The 19,157-nt window shown below is 44.7% G+C and overlaps 1 protein-coding gene across 1 annotated transcript in view; it reads right to left on the minus strand.

Moving 5' to 3' along the window:
- LOC149279206 (GEM-interacting protein-like) overlaps nt 1–17,726 on the minus strand; it is a 36,150-nt gene extending 18,424 nt beyond the window's left edge. Inside the window, exons 1-5 of the mRNA XM_089501431.1 lie at nt 17,705–17,726; nt 12,991–13,090; nt 1,503–1,575; nt 523–583; nt 53–178 (exon numbers count right to left, since the gene is read on the minus strand). Of these exons, the coding sequence (XP_089357557.1) occupies nt 53–178; nt 523–583; nt 1,503–1,575; nt 12,991–13,090; nt 17,705–17,726 (382 nt within the window). The remainder of the gene's footprint in view (nt 1–52; nt 179–522; nt 584–1,502; nt 1,576–12,990; nt 13,091–17,704) is intronic.
- Between the last annotated feature and the right edge of the window lie 1,431 nt (nt 17,727–19,157).

The following is a 19,157-nucleotide window of genomic DNA, read 5'->3' on the forward strand; positions in this document are numbered from 1 at the left end:
ATAGCGCCAACAGTTTACGCAGCGCTTTATTAATTTTAATATATATATATACCATAGCCAAGTCTTTTCTCCATATACCCCAGCAATTCTCTCACATATTTGCACCAACGCTTTGCATAATTGAGAGCAGACTCCACTCCTCCCTCACTGTGGATCAGAACTTCATCAGCTTCTTCAGCTGTACCGAGAAAAACAATGATAGTTGTGAATATGATTTAATGAGGCTGGTCATTCACGACATCTTATTTTAGATTACGAGTCTCTTTGTTTTACATACACTTTCTTTATTGCTATGTTTGGCAGCTATGTTTGGTGTTGTCTTTTAGTGCATAAATTCCTTCCCAGCAGGGAGCAATATATATTGATCATAATTAGTAATATTTCCTTTTTTTACCACTTTTTATATGTATATTTACAGTGTGTGTATTTGAAAATGCCCAGAAGAAGAGTTTATTGTATACAATCCATATATATATAAAAGCATGCACAGTAATTCATCAAAAAAATAAAAAATTTACTTACCGGACACAACAGCCCCATCTTTTTCATAGGAAGCCCGGTTTAGCAACAAAGGGTTACTAATCTGTGGAAATAAAACATGAACAGCAATTATTATTATTTATTGATTTATATATCGCTATCGTATCCCGCAGAGCTGTAAAATGGGTATTCAGGACATAACATGTGGGGGTATATTACACAAGCGATAAAAGTGAAAATATTTGACAGCCACACAACTGTATCCCAGTGTAAACATTGATTAAATAAATAATATCACTAGACATCCGCAACGACTGTCTGATGATTAAGGAGGTACACTATATGGACAAAAGTATTGCGACACCTGGCCATTACGCCAACATGGTCATTTATGACATCGCATTCTAAATACATAGACATTAATATGTAGTTGTCAGTTTGAAGCATAGCCTGCTGAAGGGGACATCCCAAGATATTTTGGACAATGCTATGCTTCCTACTTCGTGGGAACAGTTTGGGGAAGGCTTTTTTCTGTTCCAGCATGACTGTGCCCCAGCACACAAAACAAGGTTGGATGAGTTTGGTGTGGAAGAACTTGACTGCCGCACAGAGCCCTGATCTCAACCCAATCGAACGCCTTTGGGATGAACTGGAACGGAGATTGTGAGTCAGGCCTCCTCGTCCAACATCAGTACCTGACCTTACAAATGCTTTAATGGAAGAATGGGCAAAAATTCCTATAGAGACATTTCAAAATCTTGTGGAAAGCCTTCAAAGAAGAGTGGAAGCCGTTATAGCTGCAAAAGAGGGACCATCTACATAATGTATTTAGCATTCAATGTCATAAATGCCTCTGTTTGTGTAATGGCCAGGTGTCCATATAGTTGCGTTTGGTCCAAATACTTTTGTCCATATAGTTGCGTTTGAAGGACTGCAGATAAAGTAATCTTATTGAAATAGCTAAATTAGTTTTCACTCTAATAAAATTAACCGGTTGTTCCCAATTTTTGTAACAATCTCACCAGAGGTTCTTCTTCATCATGCTGGGGATTGGAATCTGACAACGAAGTGTCACCCAGGAGCATTTCAACTGTCCTATAAATTATATAAATGTTTTTTCAATAAAACATAACATACATACATTTCATGCTTTATTATGTAACAGTCCCAATATTGTTCTCCTTGAGAATGAAATACGGTGCTGAATACAGTAATGCAGGTTAGCACTGAGGAAATGGAAATGGTTTTACCTAATTTTGTCCCAATATGGCCATGCTAATGAAGTCCGTTCCTCTATAGACCTTCATTGGTCGGAAGGTCATGCTGAGTGATTAAGACTGAGACAATCTGTTGTTTATCATAAGGCAGTATGATAAAGAACCAGGGTATTGCCTAGTAGATTGGGCTCATATAACAGAGCTAGACCAATACAAATAGCTAATATGCTGCTAAAAAATTAGTGGGAGATCCCTTTTGAAAATAATCTTTAGCAGATCTGTCAAAATGTACACAGCAACTAAGAAGCTATTTCGGTTTCTATGGCAGCAACCAATTAGTTCCCTCTTTTGTGTCACACGTCAATTATTGTTCCCAGCCAAAATTGAAACCCCCATATTTAGTAGACTTGGGCACCAGGGGGCTCTTCGTGTTCGTCTTCGTGCTCGTCTTCGGGGAAAAAAAAATCTTCGTATTCCGCGAATATTCGCCCGTTCCTGTCTTCTCTTCGGGCGAATATTCGCGGACATTCTTCGTGCTCGTTTAATCTTCGTTTTCCTCCTGGTTGCCTAGCAGGGGTTAATACGGGGTTAATAACACATCACAGCAGCAGCAGCTGCCGTGAAGGTACGTGTGTGCAGCTCTATTGGTCGTTTCGGCAGGGGGCTGGTCTGGCATCAACGAGTGAATTGCAGAACTGCAGAATGCACTTCATTCGTTGATGGCAGGCGAGCCCCCTGCCGAAACGACCAATAGAGTTGCACACACATACCGAGGTGTACTGTCCATAGATGTTTAATAAAAGAATAGGGAATATTTTACATTTTTAAATTGATTTTGGACCACTTTACATGCCTAACATTTGCTACCTATTTACAATGGCATACTTTGCAACAACCCAACTTACTTATTGGACAGGACTGGAAAATAGCAGGACTGTCCACCAAAATCTTGGGTGTGTTGGCAGGTATGCTGATGGAAAAATGTTGGACAAGAACTAAAAAATAGCTTAGGGTTAATGTACGGTTATGTTTAAGATTAGTAGCAGTGCACTGGTTTGGTTAAAGATGGATTATGTCTAAATAATAATAATTAAATTTTAATGTTTTTTTTTAAAAAAAAATAGGGGTTTATTTAAATGTATTTTAAAGTTAGATTTATTATTTAGTACTTGATTATATTTATTAAATGTTTATAGTAGCGTTACCTACCGAGCTATAACTACCTATGTGTATTTGCATTTTGCATACCTAGTTTAGCTAAATTAGATGGGACAGGACTGGAAAAAAGCAGGACTGTCCCTGAAAAAGTTGGGTCTGTTGGCAGGTATGTGGATGGAAAAATGTTATAGGGTGAAGTGTGAGTTATAGTGTTAATGTAATGCTATTAGTGAGTGAAGGCCAGGGCAAATAACAAGGAAAAGGTCCTTGTGTTTTGTGCATTGTAAGTGTGTGTGTATGTGTGTTATGTGTGATGTCACTGTGTGTTATATGTGTTATATGTGTTATTGTGTGTGTTATGTTTGGTTGGTTGTGTATCAGAAGGAAAATAATGAAATGGAAAAGGAAATGGGAAAGGCAAATGAGTGGGCAATTGGCGACCCGCTCACCTGTTTCACCCCAGGGCAAAGCACCCAAACACTGTCAGTCTTAGACGTTTGGCAGCAGACTTCCAGAGCTCAGACACAAGGCCCTAGCGTAAGCTGGCCACTCCGGCGGAGGTAGCAGGCGTTGCCACACCGCAAACAGAGGCAGCCAGGGGGGAGAAACTGCCCTTACCATTAGGGACATTTTGGGCATGACTCTAGCCAGGAAGCGAACTGGCAGAGAAGAGATGCTGGCACCACCACCAGCAGCAGCATTGAAAAGGCGAATGAGTGGGCAATTGGCGACCCACTCACCTGTTTCACCCCAGGGCAAAGCACCCAAACACTGTCAGTCTTAGACGTTTGGCAGCAGACTTCCAGAGCTCAGACACAAGGCCCTAGCGTAAGCTGGCCACTCCGGCGGAGGTAGCAGGCGTTGCCACACCGCAGACAGAGGCAGCCAGGGGGGAGAAACTGCCCTTACAATTAGGGACATTTTGGGCATGACTCTAGCCAGGAAGCGAACTGGCAGAGAAGAGATGCTGGCACCACCACCACCACCACCACCACCAGCAGCATTGAAAAATTGGAAAGGCGAATGAGAGGGCAATTGGCGACCCGCTCACCTGTTTCACCCCAGGGCAAAGCACCCAAACACTGTCAGTCTTAGACGTTTGGCAGCAGACTTCCAGAGCTCAGACACAAGGCCCTAGCGTAAGCTGGCCACTCCGGCGGAGGTAGCAGGCGTTGCCACACCGCAGACAGAGGCAGCCAGGGGGGAGAAACTGCCCTTACAATTAGGGACATTTGAGGCATGACACTAGCCAGGAAGCGAACTGGCAGAGAAGAGATGCTGGCACCACCACCAGCAGCAGCATTGAAAAGGCGAATGAGTGGGCAATTGGCGACCCACTCACCTGTTTCACCCCAGGGCAAAGCACCCAAACACTGTCAGTCTTAGACGTTTGGCAGCAGACTTCCAGAGCTCAGACACAAGGCCCTAGCGTAAGCTGGCCACTCCGGCGGAGGTAGCAGGCGTTGCCACACCGCAGACAGAGGCAGCCAGGGGGGAGAAACTGCCCTTACAATTAGGGACATTTTGGGCATGACTCTAGCCAGGAAGCGAACTGGCAGAGAAGAGATGCTGGCACCACCACCACCACCACCACCACCAGCAGCATTGAAAAATTGGAAAGGCGAATGAGAGGGCAATTGGCGACCCGCTCACCTGTTTCACCCCAGGGCAAAGCACCCAAACACTGTCAGTCTTAGACGTTTGGCAGCAGACTTCCAGAGCTCAGACACAAGGCCCTAGCGTAAGCTGGCCACTCCGGCGGAGGTAGCAGGCGTTGCCACACCGCAGACAGAGGCAGCCAGGGGGGAGAAACTGCCCTTACAATTAGGGACATTTGAGGCATGACACTAGCCAGGAAGCGAACTGGCAGAGAAGAGATGCTGGCACCACCACCAGCAGCAGCATTGAAAAGGCGAATGAGTGGGCAATTGGCGACCCACTCACCTGTTTCACCCCAGGGCAAAGCACCCAAACACTGTCAGTCTTAGACGTTTGGCAGCAGACTTCCAGAGCTCAGACACAAGGCCCTAGCGTAAGCTGGCCACTCCGGCGGAGGTAGCAGGCGTTGCCACACCGCAGACAGAGGCAGCCAGGGGGGAGAAACTGCCCTTACAATTAGGGACATTTTGGGCATGACTCTAGCCAGGAAGCGAACTGGCAGAGAAGAGATGCTGGCACCACCACCACCACCACCACCACCAGCAGCATTGAAAAATTGGAAAGGCGAATGAGAGGGCAATTGGCGACCCGCTCACCTGTTTCACCCCAGGGCAAAGCACCCAAACACTGTCAGTCTTAGACGTTTGGCAGCAGACTTCCAGAGCTCAGACACAAGGCCCTAGCGTAAGCTGGCCACTCCGGCGGAGGTAGCAGGCGTTGCCACACCGCAGACAGAGGCAGCCAGGGGGGAGAAACTGCCCTTACAATTAGGGACATTTGAGGCATGACACTAGCCAGGAAGCGAACTGGCAGAGAAGAGATGCTGGCACCACCACCAGCAGCAGCATTGAAAAGGCGAATGAGTGGGCAATTGGCGACCCACTCACCTGTTTCACCCCAGGGCAAAGCACCCAAACACTGTCAGTCTTAGACGTTTGGCAGCAGACTTCCAGAGCTCAGACACAAGGCCCTAGCGTAAGCTGGCCACTCCGGCGGAGGTAGCAGGCGTTGCCACACCGCAAACAGAGGCAGCCAGGGGGGAGAAACTGCCCTTACCATTAGGGACATTTTGGGCATGACTCTAGCCAGGAAGCGAACTGGCAGAGAAGAGATGCTGGCACCACCACCAGCAGCAGCATTGAAAAGGCGAATGAGTGGGCAATTGGCGACCCACTCACCTGTTTCACCCCAGGGCAAAGCACCCAAACACTGTCAGTCTTAGACGTTTGGCAGCAGACTTCCAGAGCTCAGACACAAGGCCCTAGCGTAAGCTGGCCACTCCGGCGGAGGTAGCAGGCGTTGCCACACCGCAGACAGAGGCAGCCAGGGGGGAGAAACTGCCCTTACAATTAGGGACATTTTGGGCATGACTCTAGCCAGGAAGCGAACTGGCAGAGAAGAGATGCTGGCACCACCACCACCACCACCACCACCACCAGCAGCATTGAAAAATTGGAAAGGCGAATGAGAGGGCAATTGGCGACCCGCTCACCTGTTTCACCCCAGGGCAAAGCACCCAAACACTGTCAGTCTTAGACGTTTGGCAGCAGACTTCCAGAGCTCAGACACAAGGCCCTAGCGTAAGCTGGCCACTCCGGCGGAGGTAGCAGGCGTTGCCACACCGCAGACAGAGGCAGCCAGGGAGGAGAAACTGCCCTTACAATTAGGGACATTTTGGGCATGACTCTAGCCAGGAAGCGAACTGGCAGAGAAGAGATGCTGGCACCACCACCACCACCACCACCACCACCACCAGCAGCATTGAAAAATTGGAAAGGCGAATGAGAGGGCAATTGGCGACCCGCTCACCTGTTTCACCCCAGGGCAAAGCACCCAAACACTGTCAGTCTTAGACGTTTGGCAGCAGACTTCCAGAGCTCAGACACAAGGCCCTAGCGTAAGCTGGCCACTCCGGCGGAGGTAGCAGGCGTTGCCACACCGCAAACAGACGCAGCCAGAGGGGAGAAACTGCCCTTACCACTAGGGACATTTTGGGCATGACTCTAGCCAGGAAGCGAACTGGCAGAGAAGAGATGCTGGCACCACCACCACCACCAGCAGCAGCATTGAAAAATGGGAAAGGCGAATGAGTGGGCAATTGGCGACCCACTCACCTGTTTCACCCCAGGGCAAAGCACCCAAACACTGTCAGTCTTAAACGTTTGGCAGCAGACTTCCAGAGCTCAGACACAAGGCCCTAGCGTAAGCTGGCCACTCCGGCGGAGGTAGCAGGCGTTGCCACACCGCAGACAGAGGCAGCCAGGGGGGAGAAACTGCCCTTACCATTAGGGACATTTGATTCATGACACTAGCCAGGAAGCGAACTGGCATCGAAGAGACACTGGCACCACCACCAGCAGCAGCAGCAGCAGAATTGGGAAAGGCGAATGAGTGGGCAATTGGCGACCCACTCACCTGTTTCACCCCAGGGCAAAGCATCCAAAAACTGTCAGTCCTTGGCGTTTGGGAGCGGACTTCCAGAACTCAGACACAAGGCCCTAGCGTAAGCTGGCTACACCGGCGGAGGTAGCAGGCGTTGCCACACCGCAACAAGTGCAACCAGGGGGGAGAAACTACCCTTACCATCAGGGACATTCGAGGCATGACACTAGCCAGGAAGCGAACTGGCATTGAAGAGAGACACTGGCACCACCACCAGCAGCAGCAGAATTGGGAAAGGCGAATGAGTGGGCAATTGACGACCCGCTCACCTGTTTCACCCCAGGGCAAAGCATCCAAGCACTGTCAGTCCTTGGCGTTTGGGAGCAGACCTACAGAACTCAGACACAAGGCCCTAGCATAAGCTAGCTACACCGGCGGAGGTAGCAGGCGTTGCCACACCGCAGCAAGTGCAACCAGGGGGGAGAAACTACCCTTTCCATTAGGGACATCTGAGGCATGATTTCAGCCAGGAAGCGAACTGGCAAAAGATACTGGCACCACCACCAGCAGCAGCGTTGGAAACGGAAAAAGGTGAATGAGTGGGCAATTGACGACCCACTCACCTGTTTCACCCCAGGGCAAAGCATCCAAAGACTGTCAGTCCTAGGCGTTTGGGAGCGGACTTACAGAGCTCAGACACTAGGCCCTAGCGTAAATTGGCTACACCAGCGGAGGTAGCAGGCATTGCCACACCGCAGCAAGTGCAACCAGGGGGAGAAACTACCTTAAACATTAGAGAGAAAAAATTTAACTTTCCAAGCTAAGAGCTGGGTAACCCAATTTGGGCAGATTGAATTTAAGAAAGGCAATCTGCTCCATCAGATGAGGTGCCATGCGTGAGCGCTGTGGACTCAGTATGTTTCCAGTCATAGAAAACACGCGCTCACTTTGAACAGTGGTTGGCGGACATGATAGAAGCTGCTGCGCAACCCATGAGAGTGCAGGCCACACACTCTTCTTTTCATCCCAGTAGCTAAGAGGATCAACATTAGGAGCAGAAGGAACTTCACAGAGGTAAAGTTTGACCATTTCAGCAGCACTACTCTCCTTTCTGCTGCTAGCTCTGTCAGATGGTCCAACTATACTGCCAAGTGCCTCTTCCCAAAACGCAGCTGCTCCACTCAGCTGTGTTGTGCTGCTTGTGGCACTGCTGCTGATGCTGCTGCTAGGGGTAGCAGACCACATCATCTCTTCCTCCTCCTGCACCTCACCCTCCTCGGACAGCATTCCCATTTTACGCTGCCAGTCACGCACCTTGTTGACCAATTGCTCCCGGTAGCTACTGAGAACATTGAATTTCAAAGCTAGCTTTCCCTTAATTCTTGGATCACAAAGGCACGCTAGCATCATTTCGGGACTCTCTTCCATTCGCTTGCGAAGGTGTACTTTTAGCAGATCCTTCAGCTTCCTGACTATGGCTGCTACGTCAGGATGTAGAGTGCCACCTTGAACAGCCTCACGGTTTCCAAGGAACACATCCATCTTGCTGCCTAGATGGGAGAACACTGGGATTACCTGGGCCAGACTGGCAGTGTTTGAGCTTAAATTTTCTGTGGCATCCCTGAATGGTTTAAGGACTGCCACTAGCTGGGCGATCACTGTCCAATCCTCCCTATTCAATGGAGAGGTAATCCCAATATTGTGCTCTGAGGCAAGATTATGGATTGCCCTCTGCTGCTCCAAAATCCTCTCTAGCATGTCTAACGTGGAGTTCCACCGTGTACTGACATCCTGACGTAGGCAGTGTACGGGAAGACCTGACCTCTCTTGCTCTTCCCTCAAAAGTTGGCTAGCCTTAACACTATGGTGAAAGTGCCCAGCGATCTTTCTGCAGCGGGACAGAACTACTGCTGCCACATTAGTTCCTTCTGACATTGCTGCCTTCACTACAAGATGGATGATGTGGGCTGCACAGCGCACACCAACAATATGACCATCTCGCAGCGCTTTCACCATATTGGCACCTCCGTCAGTTACCACAAAACCAACTTCAACATTGGTGCCCGCCTCTGCTCCCACCCAAAGGCTAAACATTTTCCTAATCGCATGCAGAATATTTTGGGAAGTGTGCTTTTCATCCATCACTTCTGCATGGAGAAGGAATGATCGGTAGCCTGCTGCAGCAACTTCCTTAGACACACCGGGCTGCCACCAGTGTGCTGTCAAAGAAAGAAAGGCATGCTGGGCGCTAGGTGCACTCCACAAATCTGTAGTGAAATGAACACACTGACCAGCAGCCTTGGAAAGCTCCTCTTTCACTGCTGCAACACAGGACCGATACAGCGAGGGGACAATGTTCCTGCTGAAAGTGGAACGTGACGGAACTGTGTATTGTGGAGCCACAGCCGCCATCAATTGTTTGAAAGGCTCCCCTTCAATCATGGAGAAGGATGCCCCTCCAACAGCAATGAACTGACCAATAAGTCGCGTTACTTTATTGGCCTGCTGTTTGGGCATCGTTCTCTTGGAGTGGAATGCCCCAAATTCTTCCAGGGTGGGCTGGGCATGCAGTGCTCCAACCTGCCTTGGTCTCTGGCTGCCAGCACTAGTTGCTGCTGCTGCTGCTGCTGCTATTGGCTCAGAAGAAGAAGCTGTTGGGGTTTTTCCACGGCCACCAGCTATGCTGCCTGCACTAAGTTTTACCTCTGCATCTTTCCCCAATAGCACAGCGTTGTGTTGAGTGCTGAGGTGATGCTTCATGCTAGCACTGGTAAAATGGCCAGACACTTTCCCTCTGCTTATTAGCTTCCCACAATGTTTGCACTTTCCATAACGCCCTTCTTCAACATTTTCAAAGTGCTCCCAAATTTGGGCGCGCATAGCCTTGGAGTGTGCCTTGGGTGCTGCTCTTACTGCTCGGGGTGGATGAACAGAGGCAGAACTAGTGGTGGTGGGACTGGTGGTAACAGTACTGGCCATAGTGGGACTGCTAATTGCTTTAGATTTGCTAGGTTTTGCTGCTGCTGCTGGTGGTGGTGATGGTGATGATCGTAGCGGAGAAGGTGGAGGCTCAGGGGAAAATTGTGCACTAGTCATTTGGACACTGCTCCCTGAGGAATCTGATTCCTGACCACTCATCTCCTCTACTTCCTCTGGCTCATAGTCTAGCTCTTCATTAGCCAGATCGAATGGAATTCCTGCTAGGCTGGAGCTAAGACTGATATCGTCGTGAGACTCGTGACTAGTAGTAGTGCGAGCAGGAAGAATAGACTCTGCACTTGGCCTCTCAGTCTCAGGCTCCTCTGCTACCTCGCTAGGTGGAGTTCCACTATGTGTAGCCCTCTCTCTAACTGTCTTTACAAAAATTTTGTAAGGACTTGGTGGCTTGCTAGAGGTACTAGGAGGACATGGCGTGGCGGTACCAGTGGGAACAGTAGGCGCAGCACTAGTGGTGGTAGAGGCGGGGGTGGTGGTGGTGGTGGTTTTCCCTACAAAGGAATGAGATCGCTTTGGTTTGGGACCCCTCTGAGTCTTGCTGCTAATTTGGCTCTGCTTGGTACCTTGCATGCTGCTGGTGGATGGGGAAGATGCTGCTTGGGGCAAAAGGCACTTCTTTTTAGTCACTGGGCTGGTACTACTTGTGCTACCCTTTAACTTTGAACGTGCTTCTGGTGCTTTAGGCTTTCCGTAAAAAACCATAGAGCTTGTGGGCCTAGCCGCACTACTACTGCCTGCTTTTGGTGCCTTTCCTTTACTTGATGATCCTTCAAGCAATGCTTCCCCAAATGATAAGCGAGAGCTTGGCCTACTTGGCCGACTAGACTGACGCAAAGGCTGCATCTTAGAGCTGGTGGTGGTGCTGGTGGTGGTGCTGGTGGTGGTGGTGGTGGTGGTAGATGGAGCTTGTCCCTCCTTAGTCCCAAAAGGAGGATCCATTTCAAATTTTGTGTTGTGTGTGTAGTGTAGTGTAGTGTAGTGTAGTGTAGTGTTTAAAAAACTATAAAAAAAAAAATAAAAAAAAAATAATAAAAAAAAGGAAAAACGAATTAAAGACAAAAAAATTAGAGGAAGTTCTCTTCAGTGCTACTGCTTAAAAAGTAAAACTATGCACTACTGCACTGTGCTGTGTGCAATCTGCCAAAATCCTAAAGTTATTGAAATTATTAACTCAAGATTAACTATTTAATAACTAGCAGTATTTTATTTTTAATTTGAATTTACACGGGCCTAAGAGCTTAGCCTACCACTATGCTAGCCTAAAGCTATATTTCCTTACTATAAGTCTACCTCTAGGCAGACGCTCTCAAACCCACTAAGCTAAAGTGAGGTTAAATCAGATTCAGTATATGATTTATTAATTAATATTAAGTTATATAATATTAATAGATTAGAACTAATTTACTTATATATTATGTATTATAGATAGAAGAATATAGATTATGAATTAGAATTTAGAATTAGAATTACTTATATTATAGATTATGAATTAGAATATTATTATTTATAATATATTATAGATTAAGATTAAAGAAGATTAGAATTATTTTAGTACTACAGCTAGTAGCTTGAAGCTTTGCTTAGTACAGCTCGTCACAGTCAATTTTTCTTGAAAAGAATTAGAAATAAAATAAAATGTCACAGCAAAACAGTTATCTTCACTGCTTGCTGCACTCACTAGCCCAACAAGTTCACTTCACTGATGGACTGAGGTGAGCAAAACACTAAGGGTACTTTTAATAAAATTGAAATAAAATGTAAAATAAATGAGAAAATCTTTGCAAAACAGTTAACGTCACTGCTTGCTGATCAAAAAAAAACACAGCACTTATGCGGCTGCACTCACTAGCCCAACAAGTTCACTTCACTGATGGACTGAGGTGAGCAAAACAAATGAAATAAAATGAAAGATTAATTAAGAAAAATTGACTTGGTCTCTTACTGTTGCTAAAACAAAGCACAAACTATAGAGCTGCAGCACCAGTACTAATAAGATTAGCTGAACTATACGCTAGTAGTAATTAATTAATATTATTACTTTTATTTATAGCTAATTTAATTAACTATTAAGATAAGAAAGAATTAGAGAATTATTGATATTACTGATTTTAGATTAGACACTAGTAGATGTTCTGAATGTCTACAGTACACTCTACACTAGTATACTATTACTAACTATAACTGACAAATATATATATAATTTTATAATGAATTCAATTATTAATTATATTAATTAATATTACTGATTTTAAATTAGACACTAGTAGATGAATGTCTACAGTACACTCTACACTAGTATACTATAGTATATATATATATGACTGACAAATATATATATATATATAATATTATAATGAACTATTAAATTATAGATTCTATTAAATTGTAATTTATAAATTCTATTTAATTTATTTAAGCAGGACAGGCAATAGGCACTAGTGCCAGCCCAGGGCAAGGGCACCCCAGTGCCACTGAGGCACTGGGTGCACTGTCAACTCAACAGCACTTACACTAAAGTTGATGACAAATTAATTTTAAAAAAATTAAATTAATCAAATTATTATTATTAAATATATTAATTAAGTAGCACTGAAGTGAGGATGAAGTACACAGTGAGAAATGGCAGGCTAAGGCTTACCAGTCTCACACAGAACAGAACAATCTCTCTCTGTAACGCTCGGATGCAGCACAGCAGTGTTGCCAAAGCAGTCACAGCGAAAAATGAATGGATCTCTCAGGCAAGCTCTGGTCTTATAAAGGCGCCTTCAGAATTCAAAAAACAGCAGCACAGGCATTGGACGAGACCCTTAGCGTTACGTCACAAGAGTGAGCTGATTGGACAGACGAGGATCAGCTCACTCCTGTTTGAAATTTTGGCGGTTGCGCGGCAAAAACGAAGACGATCACGAAGAATCTTCGAATCTTCGTGATTGTGAGTCTTCGTCTTCGCCTACGGTTTGCCGGCACTGTATTCTGTTCTACGTTCCTTCGGAACGAACAAAAAAACGGCCTCTTCGTGCTCGTTTTCATGTTCGCCCGAAGACGAATGCACAAGTCTAATATTTAGTGCTACCATCTAATTTTATGTCACACTTACTCATTCCCAATGTTTATCTCCAAGGCGTCCAAATCCCGAAATATTTCGCTGAATCTCTTCCGACCCTCTGAGGCGCCAACTGGTGTGGTGGAGTCTGAAAATTGAAAGCATTTTATAATACTGAAACCATGACAGGCTCAAAACTGCAATGTTTGAAGTTCCTTTTACTTTCCTTTTTAAAAGTTATAATGTAGACTATACAAATAAAAATTTGAGGATGTTGTCATGCTAAAAATAGGTAAAAAATGAGATGAAAAAAAAAACCTTAAAAGTAAAAATAAAAAATATACAATCTGCCTAAAATGTATGGGTCAATTTGGGAGGTCAAAGATGACCCATTTGCACTAAGGAGGTCTGTGCCTAGTAGGCAGAACATGCATCATTCAGACTCAGAACAGAGGACACATGGCTTAAGGAAGGATCTGAGGGCTACTAAGTAGTTGCCTTGGGCCAGCAACCACTGATCCAGAGTACCCACTTTCTTGGTGCATATCTGGGAACATCCAGCTACTTGGAGCCCTCCCTTTTTCAGGTTGTGGGTTGGTGGTCCCACTGATTTCAAGGGGTGGTCTCGCTGATTTCAGTGGGCGGTCCCACTTGGGTTGCATGCAGGGATATCCCCACAAGCGGGAAAACTGTGGTTGGAGGAGAGGTAGGCGGGATAGGGGCCTGCCTCAACGCCACTCCCGCAACCCAAAGTTTCTCCATGGTGATCCGAAGACACTGAGAAGCTGCGCTTCCCAGATATGGTGATCTTACAAAATAATGTAATGCCTGGCAAAAACCCAACTAATTACTGCTTCCAAACACACCCAGGCTATAGTACATGGTATTACAATGTCATTGTAAATAGTAGAGCAAACAGAGAAAGGCAAGCTTATATTAAGGTTTAGTCAGGAGATCCGATAATGGAAATGGACAATTAAGTTTCAATAAACATGTTGAACTTGCACAGGACTTTTCCCACTATTCTCTATAGGGGGACACTTAGAATGGGGCCCCTAGGCACTTCTTTAATTGTGCTATATGTTAACATAACCTCTAAGTACGTTCAAATAAAATTACTCAGTTTTCCAGTGGGACAGTAGATTCATAGATATATGAAAATAGAAACAAAGAATTTGATGGCCAATAAGAACAAGTGGCCCACCTAGTCTGCACATTATTTCTGCTAAAGAGCCAAACTGGTTCTTGGTCTTGTTAAAGTGACATACATACATACATAATGTTAGGGTTAGGGTCCACCATGCAGTCATAGTAACATAGTAACAGGGCCCCTTCTCATCTTTTGTTTCTGTCTGAATTGGTATTCATTACTTCTTAAGTCATATTTAGCCATTGTACAACACTGCTGAAAGTGTTGGTGCTATATCGATCAATAAGCAATAATAAATCTAATACAGAAAAACATGTTTCTATCTGCACTAAGCTGTTACCATGCTGCTCTCTGAAAAATGTGCATAAATCTAATGTGAAATATAGAGACGCTCTACAGTGGTGCCGCACATGCCATTATTTTTCATGATATTTTGGTATTAGTCCAAAGCTGTAGCTTTGTACATACTGCCCTTGAATCATAATTGAATCCAGCACTGAAAAGTATCCATGATTTATTGTAACTAGAACCAGAGCTCTTAGCAGAGATCCCTCATCATTGTCATTGTAGCCTTTCTCAGGTCCTCTAGAAACTCCCATTTGGAAGCCTCAATATAAGCATTAGCTGTCAGGGTGGCTGGCACTTCTTGTCCAGATTTCTTTCATAAAAGTGATATAGCTCTCTTCAAGGCAACCCTGTCCGCTGCTTTTCCCACTCTATAAAGAAGATAACTACTAGTACTCAGTGGTTAGAAAAACGCTGTGCAGATCGAAGGGGAGAACAGAACAAACATATAAGTCAAGTTTGGTATTGCAATAAAATAACCAATGGACACAAGCATTTAGACATAAACAACCAATAAATAGCCAGGATGAGTGCTGACAGTGATAATGCAGCCAATGGGGAAACATCTACTATCAATAGCAACCAGTAAGAATACAGGCCAATAGTCTACTCTCGCCCTGTTATTCTATGGGGATAAGCACTGGCAGCTCAGCTTATCCTTTATCGTACACATCCATCTCATAGTGATCATTGAAATAACCCTTTTTGCACAAAAGTACACACATTCATGCTTACATATACTCACTAACACACACTTACATCCTCGTGTTAACACATACTCCCTCTCAGACTTACGCATACACATCCATGCACGTTCATGTTCCCATACACTTACGCATTCATGCTCACACACACTTATACATACACATTCATGCTAATGTTTAGTCATACACTGTAAGCCTAACATACATACAGTCATACATACACTACCAAAGGTTTTGGGTCACTGTTCATGACAAGGAAATCTGTAGCTGTGCTAACATAATTGTAAAATGGTTTTCTAATGATCAATTAGCCTTTTAAACTTAAATGGACAAAATTAGCTTTTCTTTCAAAAACAAGGACCTTCATTTTGAACTGTAGTGTACATACATGCTAATGAACAACTTATGAAGCAGTCCAGATTGAATTGGGTGCAGGGATGGTGCTACCTATAGACAAGCTAGGCACCAGCCTAGAGCGGAGATCTATGTAGTCCGGTCCGCTGCAGAGGAGGTGCCCCCACGTAGATCCACTGGAGGAGCCCTCTAACCGTCCCTTAATAAAATCAGTGCTAGGTCTGTTCAGACCTCAGCCTCGCTACTCCCTTGCCATTCTGGTGGTGCCAACAAATTATATCAAGGGATGTTCCAAGAGCAGGGACAAAGAGGTAAGTCCCCACACCTGGACTTACCTCTTTATCTCCTTAACTACCAGGAGGATGAAGGGTCATATACACACTAAAAAGGAGATATCATAAGAAAATGGAGAGATAAATAGACAAATATAGGGGAGAGAGATAACGAAGAGAAAGAAAGAGGAGAGATTGAGAGAAGCTGGACATAAATGGGAAGGGATCATAAAATTTGAGACTAAGAAAAGTTGCAGAGATAACAACAAAGGGGAGAGATAATGAGATGAAGGAGAAATAGGGACAAAGAGAAGAGATAAGGAGAAAGAAGAGAGAAAGACATAGAGGGAAGGTAGAGAAAAGAGATAGATAAAGAGAAAAGGGAGAAATTAGATAATGAGAGAAGGGGGGGAGTTAATGAGAAAATGGAGATATAAACAGATATGGGAGGAGAGATAAGGGGAAATGATATAAAGAAAAAGGTAATGAGAAAGAAGGGGTTAAAGAAAAGGGGGAGATATCAAATGGAAAGGTAAAAGGTAGGGAAAAAAGAGAGAGGGAAAAGAAGGAGTGAGAAAGATAACGAGCAGGAGAGATAAAAGGAAGTAGAAGGAGAGATAAACCGAAAGGGGACAGATAGCAAAAAAGGGTAAAGTAAAGAGAAATAAGAGATACAGAGAGATAAATAGAAATATGAGGAGGGATAAAGAGAAAGGGGAGAGATGAGATAAAGAGAAATGGGAAAGCTAATGAGCAAAAGGAGGATCAAAGAGAATGGGAGAGATCAAAGGAAAGGGGAGAGATAAAAAGGTGTTGTGAGAAAAAGGAAAGGGAAAAGATAGGTAGAATTATAAGAAAAAGAGTGTGTGTATTGTGTATTTTTGGGCAAGTATGTCTAAGGGCAAGCAAGTGTGTGGATGCAAATGTAAGCTAGGATGTGATGTGTATGTTTGTGTGTATGGGTAGGTGTGTGTGTGTTTATGGGCAGGCATTTGTAACTTTACTGTTACTTTTTTGGGCCTAAAGGGTATAGAATGAATAAAGGGTGCTCGTGAGCCAGACAGAGAGGAGCCTTGACTGAGAGGATCCAGAGTCATTTTGGTGCAAGTCGCAGAAATAGAGCATTCCCTTGTTTGCCATAGTGACTGCTCCCAATGTCATTACTAATATATTATTACATGGTGATATTCAATGCAGTCTGGTGCTGGGTAAATCCTGTTGATGCAATCTGGGCTGTGTAAATCATTTGTCTGTGTGTAATCTAGGTGCCGCTGTGAATCCTGCTGATAAAATATGGGCAAGTCCTCTGTGTGCAATCTGGGTGCTTGGCAAGTCCTATGTGTGCAATATGGGTGCCAGGGCTGGCATTTGGGGTGTGTGACCTGTGATCTATGGCTACAATGTAGTTGCCATCAATGCTGGGGATGGGCGGGTCATATGTATGATGCGCGCACATGACTCTGCCTCAAGGATGTTATACAAGGAGTAGAGCCATGGGGGGGGGGGGCGACAAAATTAGGTTTTGTCTAAGGTGACAAAAATACTTGCATTAGCCCTGATTGGGTGACCCCCAAAAACACAATATTTGGGTAAAAGCCCTATAATTCAGGTTCAGACCCTGATATTTCCCACGTGTGCAGATACCATTCTTTGTATATAATACAGATCTACTCACTGTGCACAGATCCACCTGCTGCCCGGCATCTAGTACAAGCTGCTCTATAGTTAAGAAACACCGTGCTTGGTGTTTAATACAGATACACATGATGCTCCTACAGACATGTACGCCCCTCTATGCATTGAGTTACATTTACTGCATGATCGCACACGATGGTGTGAGATACTATCTCTGTCTAATGCAGATAAAGCAGATAACAGGAATGAGTGAAAATGAAGGCAAAAGTAGCGATGAAGTTTGAAGGATTGATTATTTAGCTTCTTACCCCCACCTCCACCCGACGCCATTTTCCCAGGCCGGCTGGAGTGGCCGCCCCTGCCAGTCGTGGAACCCTGGGTCTGAAGATGTAGTTACGAAGACCCACAACTTCCTGACAGCATCACATCAGGAAGTACAGCGTTAGTCGTGAGCGGTGTGATAACTCAAAGGCCCGGCGCGTAACCCAGAGCAGTGTGTGTTATACACAGAGTAGCAGGTGTCTGTATTACACATGGAACAGTGTATCTGTACAGTACACAGAGAGGTGTTTCTGTATCAAACATAAAGCAGGTGACATGCTTTTTTAACATTCACAGCAACTGGTTCAATATACAGAACAGGAAGCGCCGTAATATACACGGAACTTTGAGGTTTATGTGTAAAGAGTCATTTTGGTGCGAGTCGCAGAAATAGAACATTCCCTTGGTTGCCATAGTGACTGCTCACAATGTCAATACTAATATATTATTACATGGTGATATTCAATGAAATAAAGTGTTTTGTTGGATTTTATATGACACTCATTATGGCGGATCTGGTTTAAAGTATATGATAGCTGAAAGGTCTCTTTACATTTTCATGGTGTTCCCTTTGGGGTCGGGATTCTGTGGAATCCCCCAGCAGCGCTACGGAATTTGATGGCCCTATATAAAACAATAAATAATAATAATATGTATTTGCCCCTTTCACCACCCCCAGTTACTTGGCACACATTTGGCTGAACACATCTGCTGGTCTGTGATATCCCTATCACCAGGTGCAAAATATTAGACTGGAGCTGCAGCTTCTCCCTGAGATAGGTATTATTATTTTCGTAGTTGACAAAGTGCTTTCTCATGCATGGTTAACGGGGATATGTGAGACACTGGGGTGCCTCTTTAAAGCAAAATACTTGAGAGCAGGGGGGGTTGCTAATGCATAGAGGGAATTCTGGTGTACAGAGCCGGACTAAGGATGACTAAGTGGAGTTTAAGTAATTTTAAGGCTGACATTGAAGCGACAGTATTTGTAAGCATCAGCCCCCCGCCCCCCGGGTGTGCCTCAGTCCATGCCTGCTGATGAATAATGTTAAATAAGATTTGAATGGTCTTTTTAAGAAGATTCACTTAAAAACTAGATTCATTTAAAAAAAAAAAAATATCATTAATTAATAATTTCATAATTACGTTATGTTCATAAAATTATATTGCTGTACCTTTAAATATGTTTTTTGTTGTTTACCTCCACCTCTTGTCAGACCACAGCACCAGAGACACTGCAAGATCTATCCTCTAACTCCTCCCCGACAGTCATATCACAAAGTCAGCCTTTTGTGCAACTTCAGTAAACTGTGGACGAGCTTATTGCGACACATGGCAGGAACTAAGTGTTTGCATATAAATTGCACCGAAGACTAGAGGCAATGCCACTACCCTCCACTGTGGAGAAGAATTACACGATATAACCTGGAATACCCAGCT

The sequence above is a fragment of the Sceloporus occidentalis genome, unplaced genomic scaffold, assembly GCF_023333645.1.
Source record: "Sceloporus occidentalis isolate IW3139 unplaced genomic scaffold, rSceOcc1.0.p SCAF_174, whole genome shotgun sequence".
Classification (NCBI taxonomy): domain Eukaryota; kingdom Metazoa; phylum Chordata; class Lepidosauria; order Squamata; family Phrynosomatidae; genus Sceloporus; species Sceloporus occidentalis.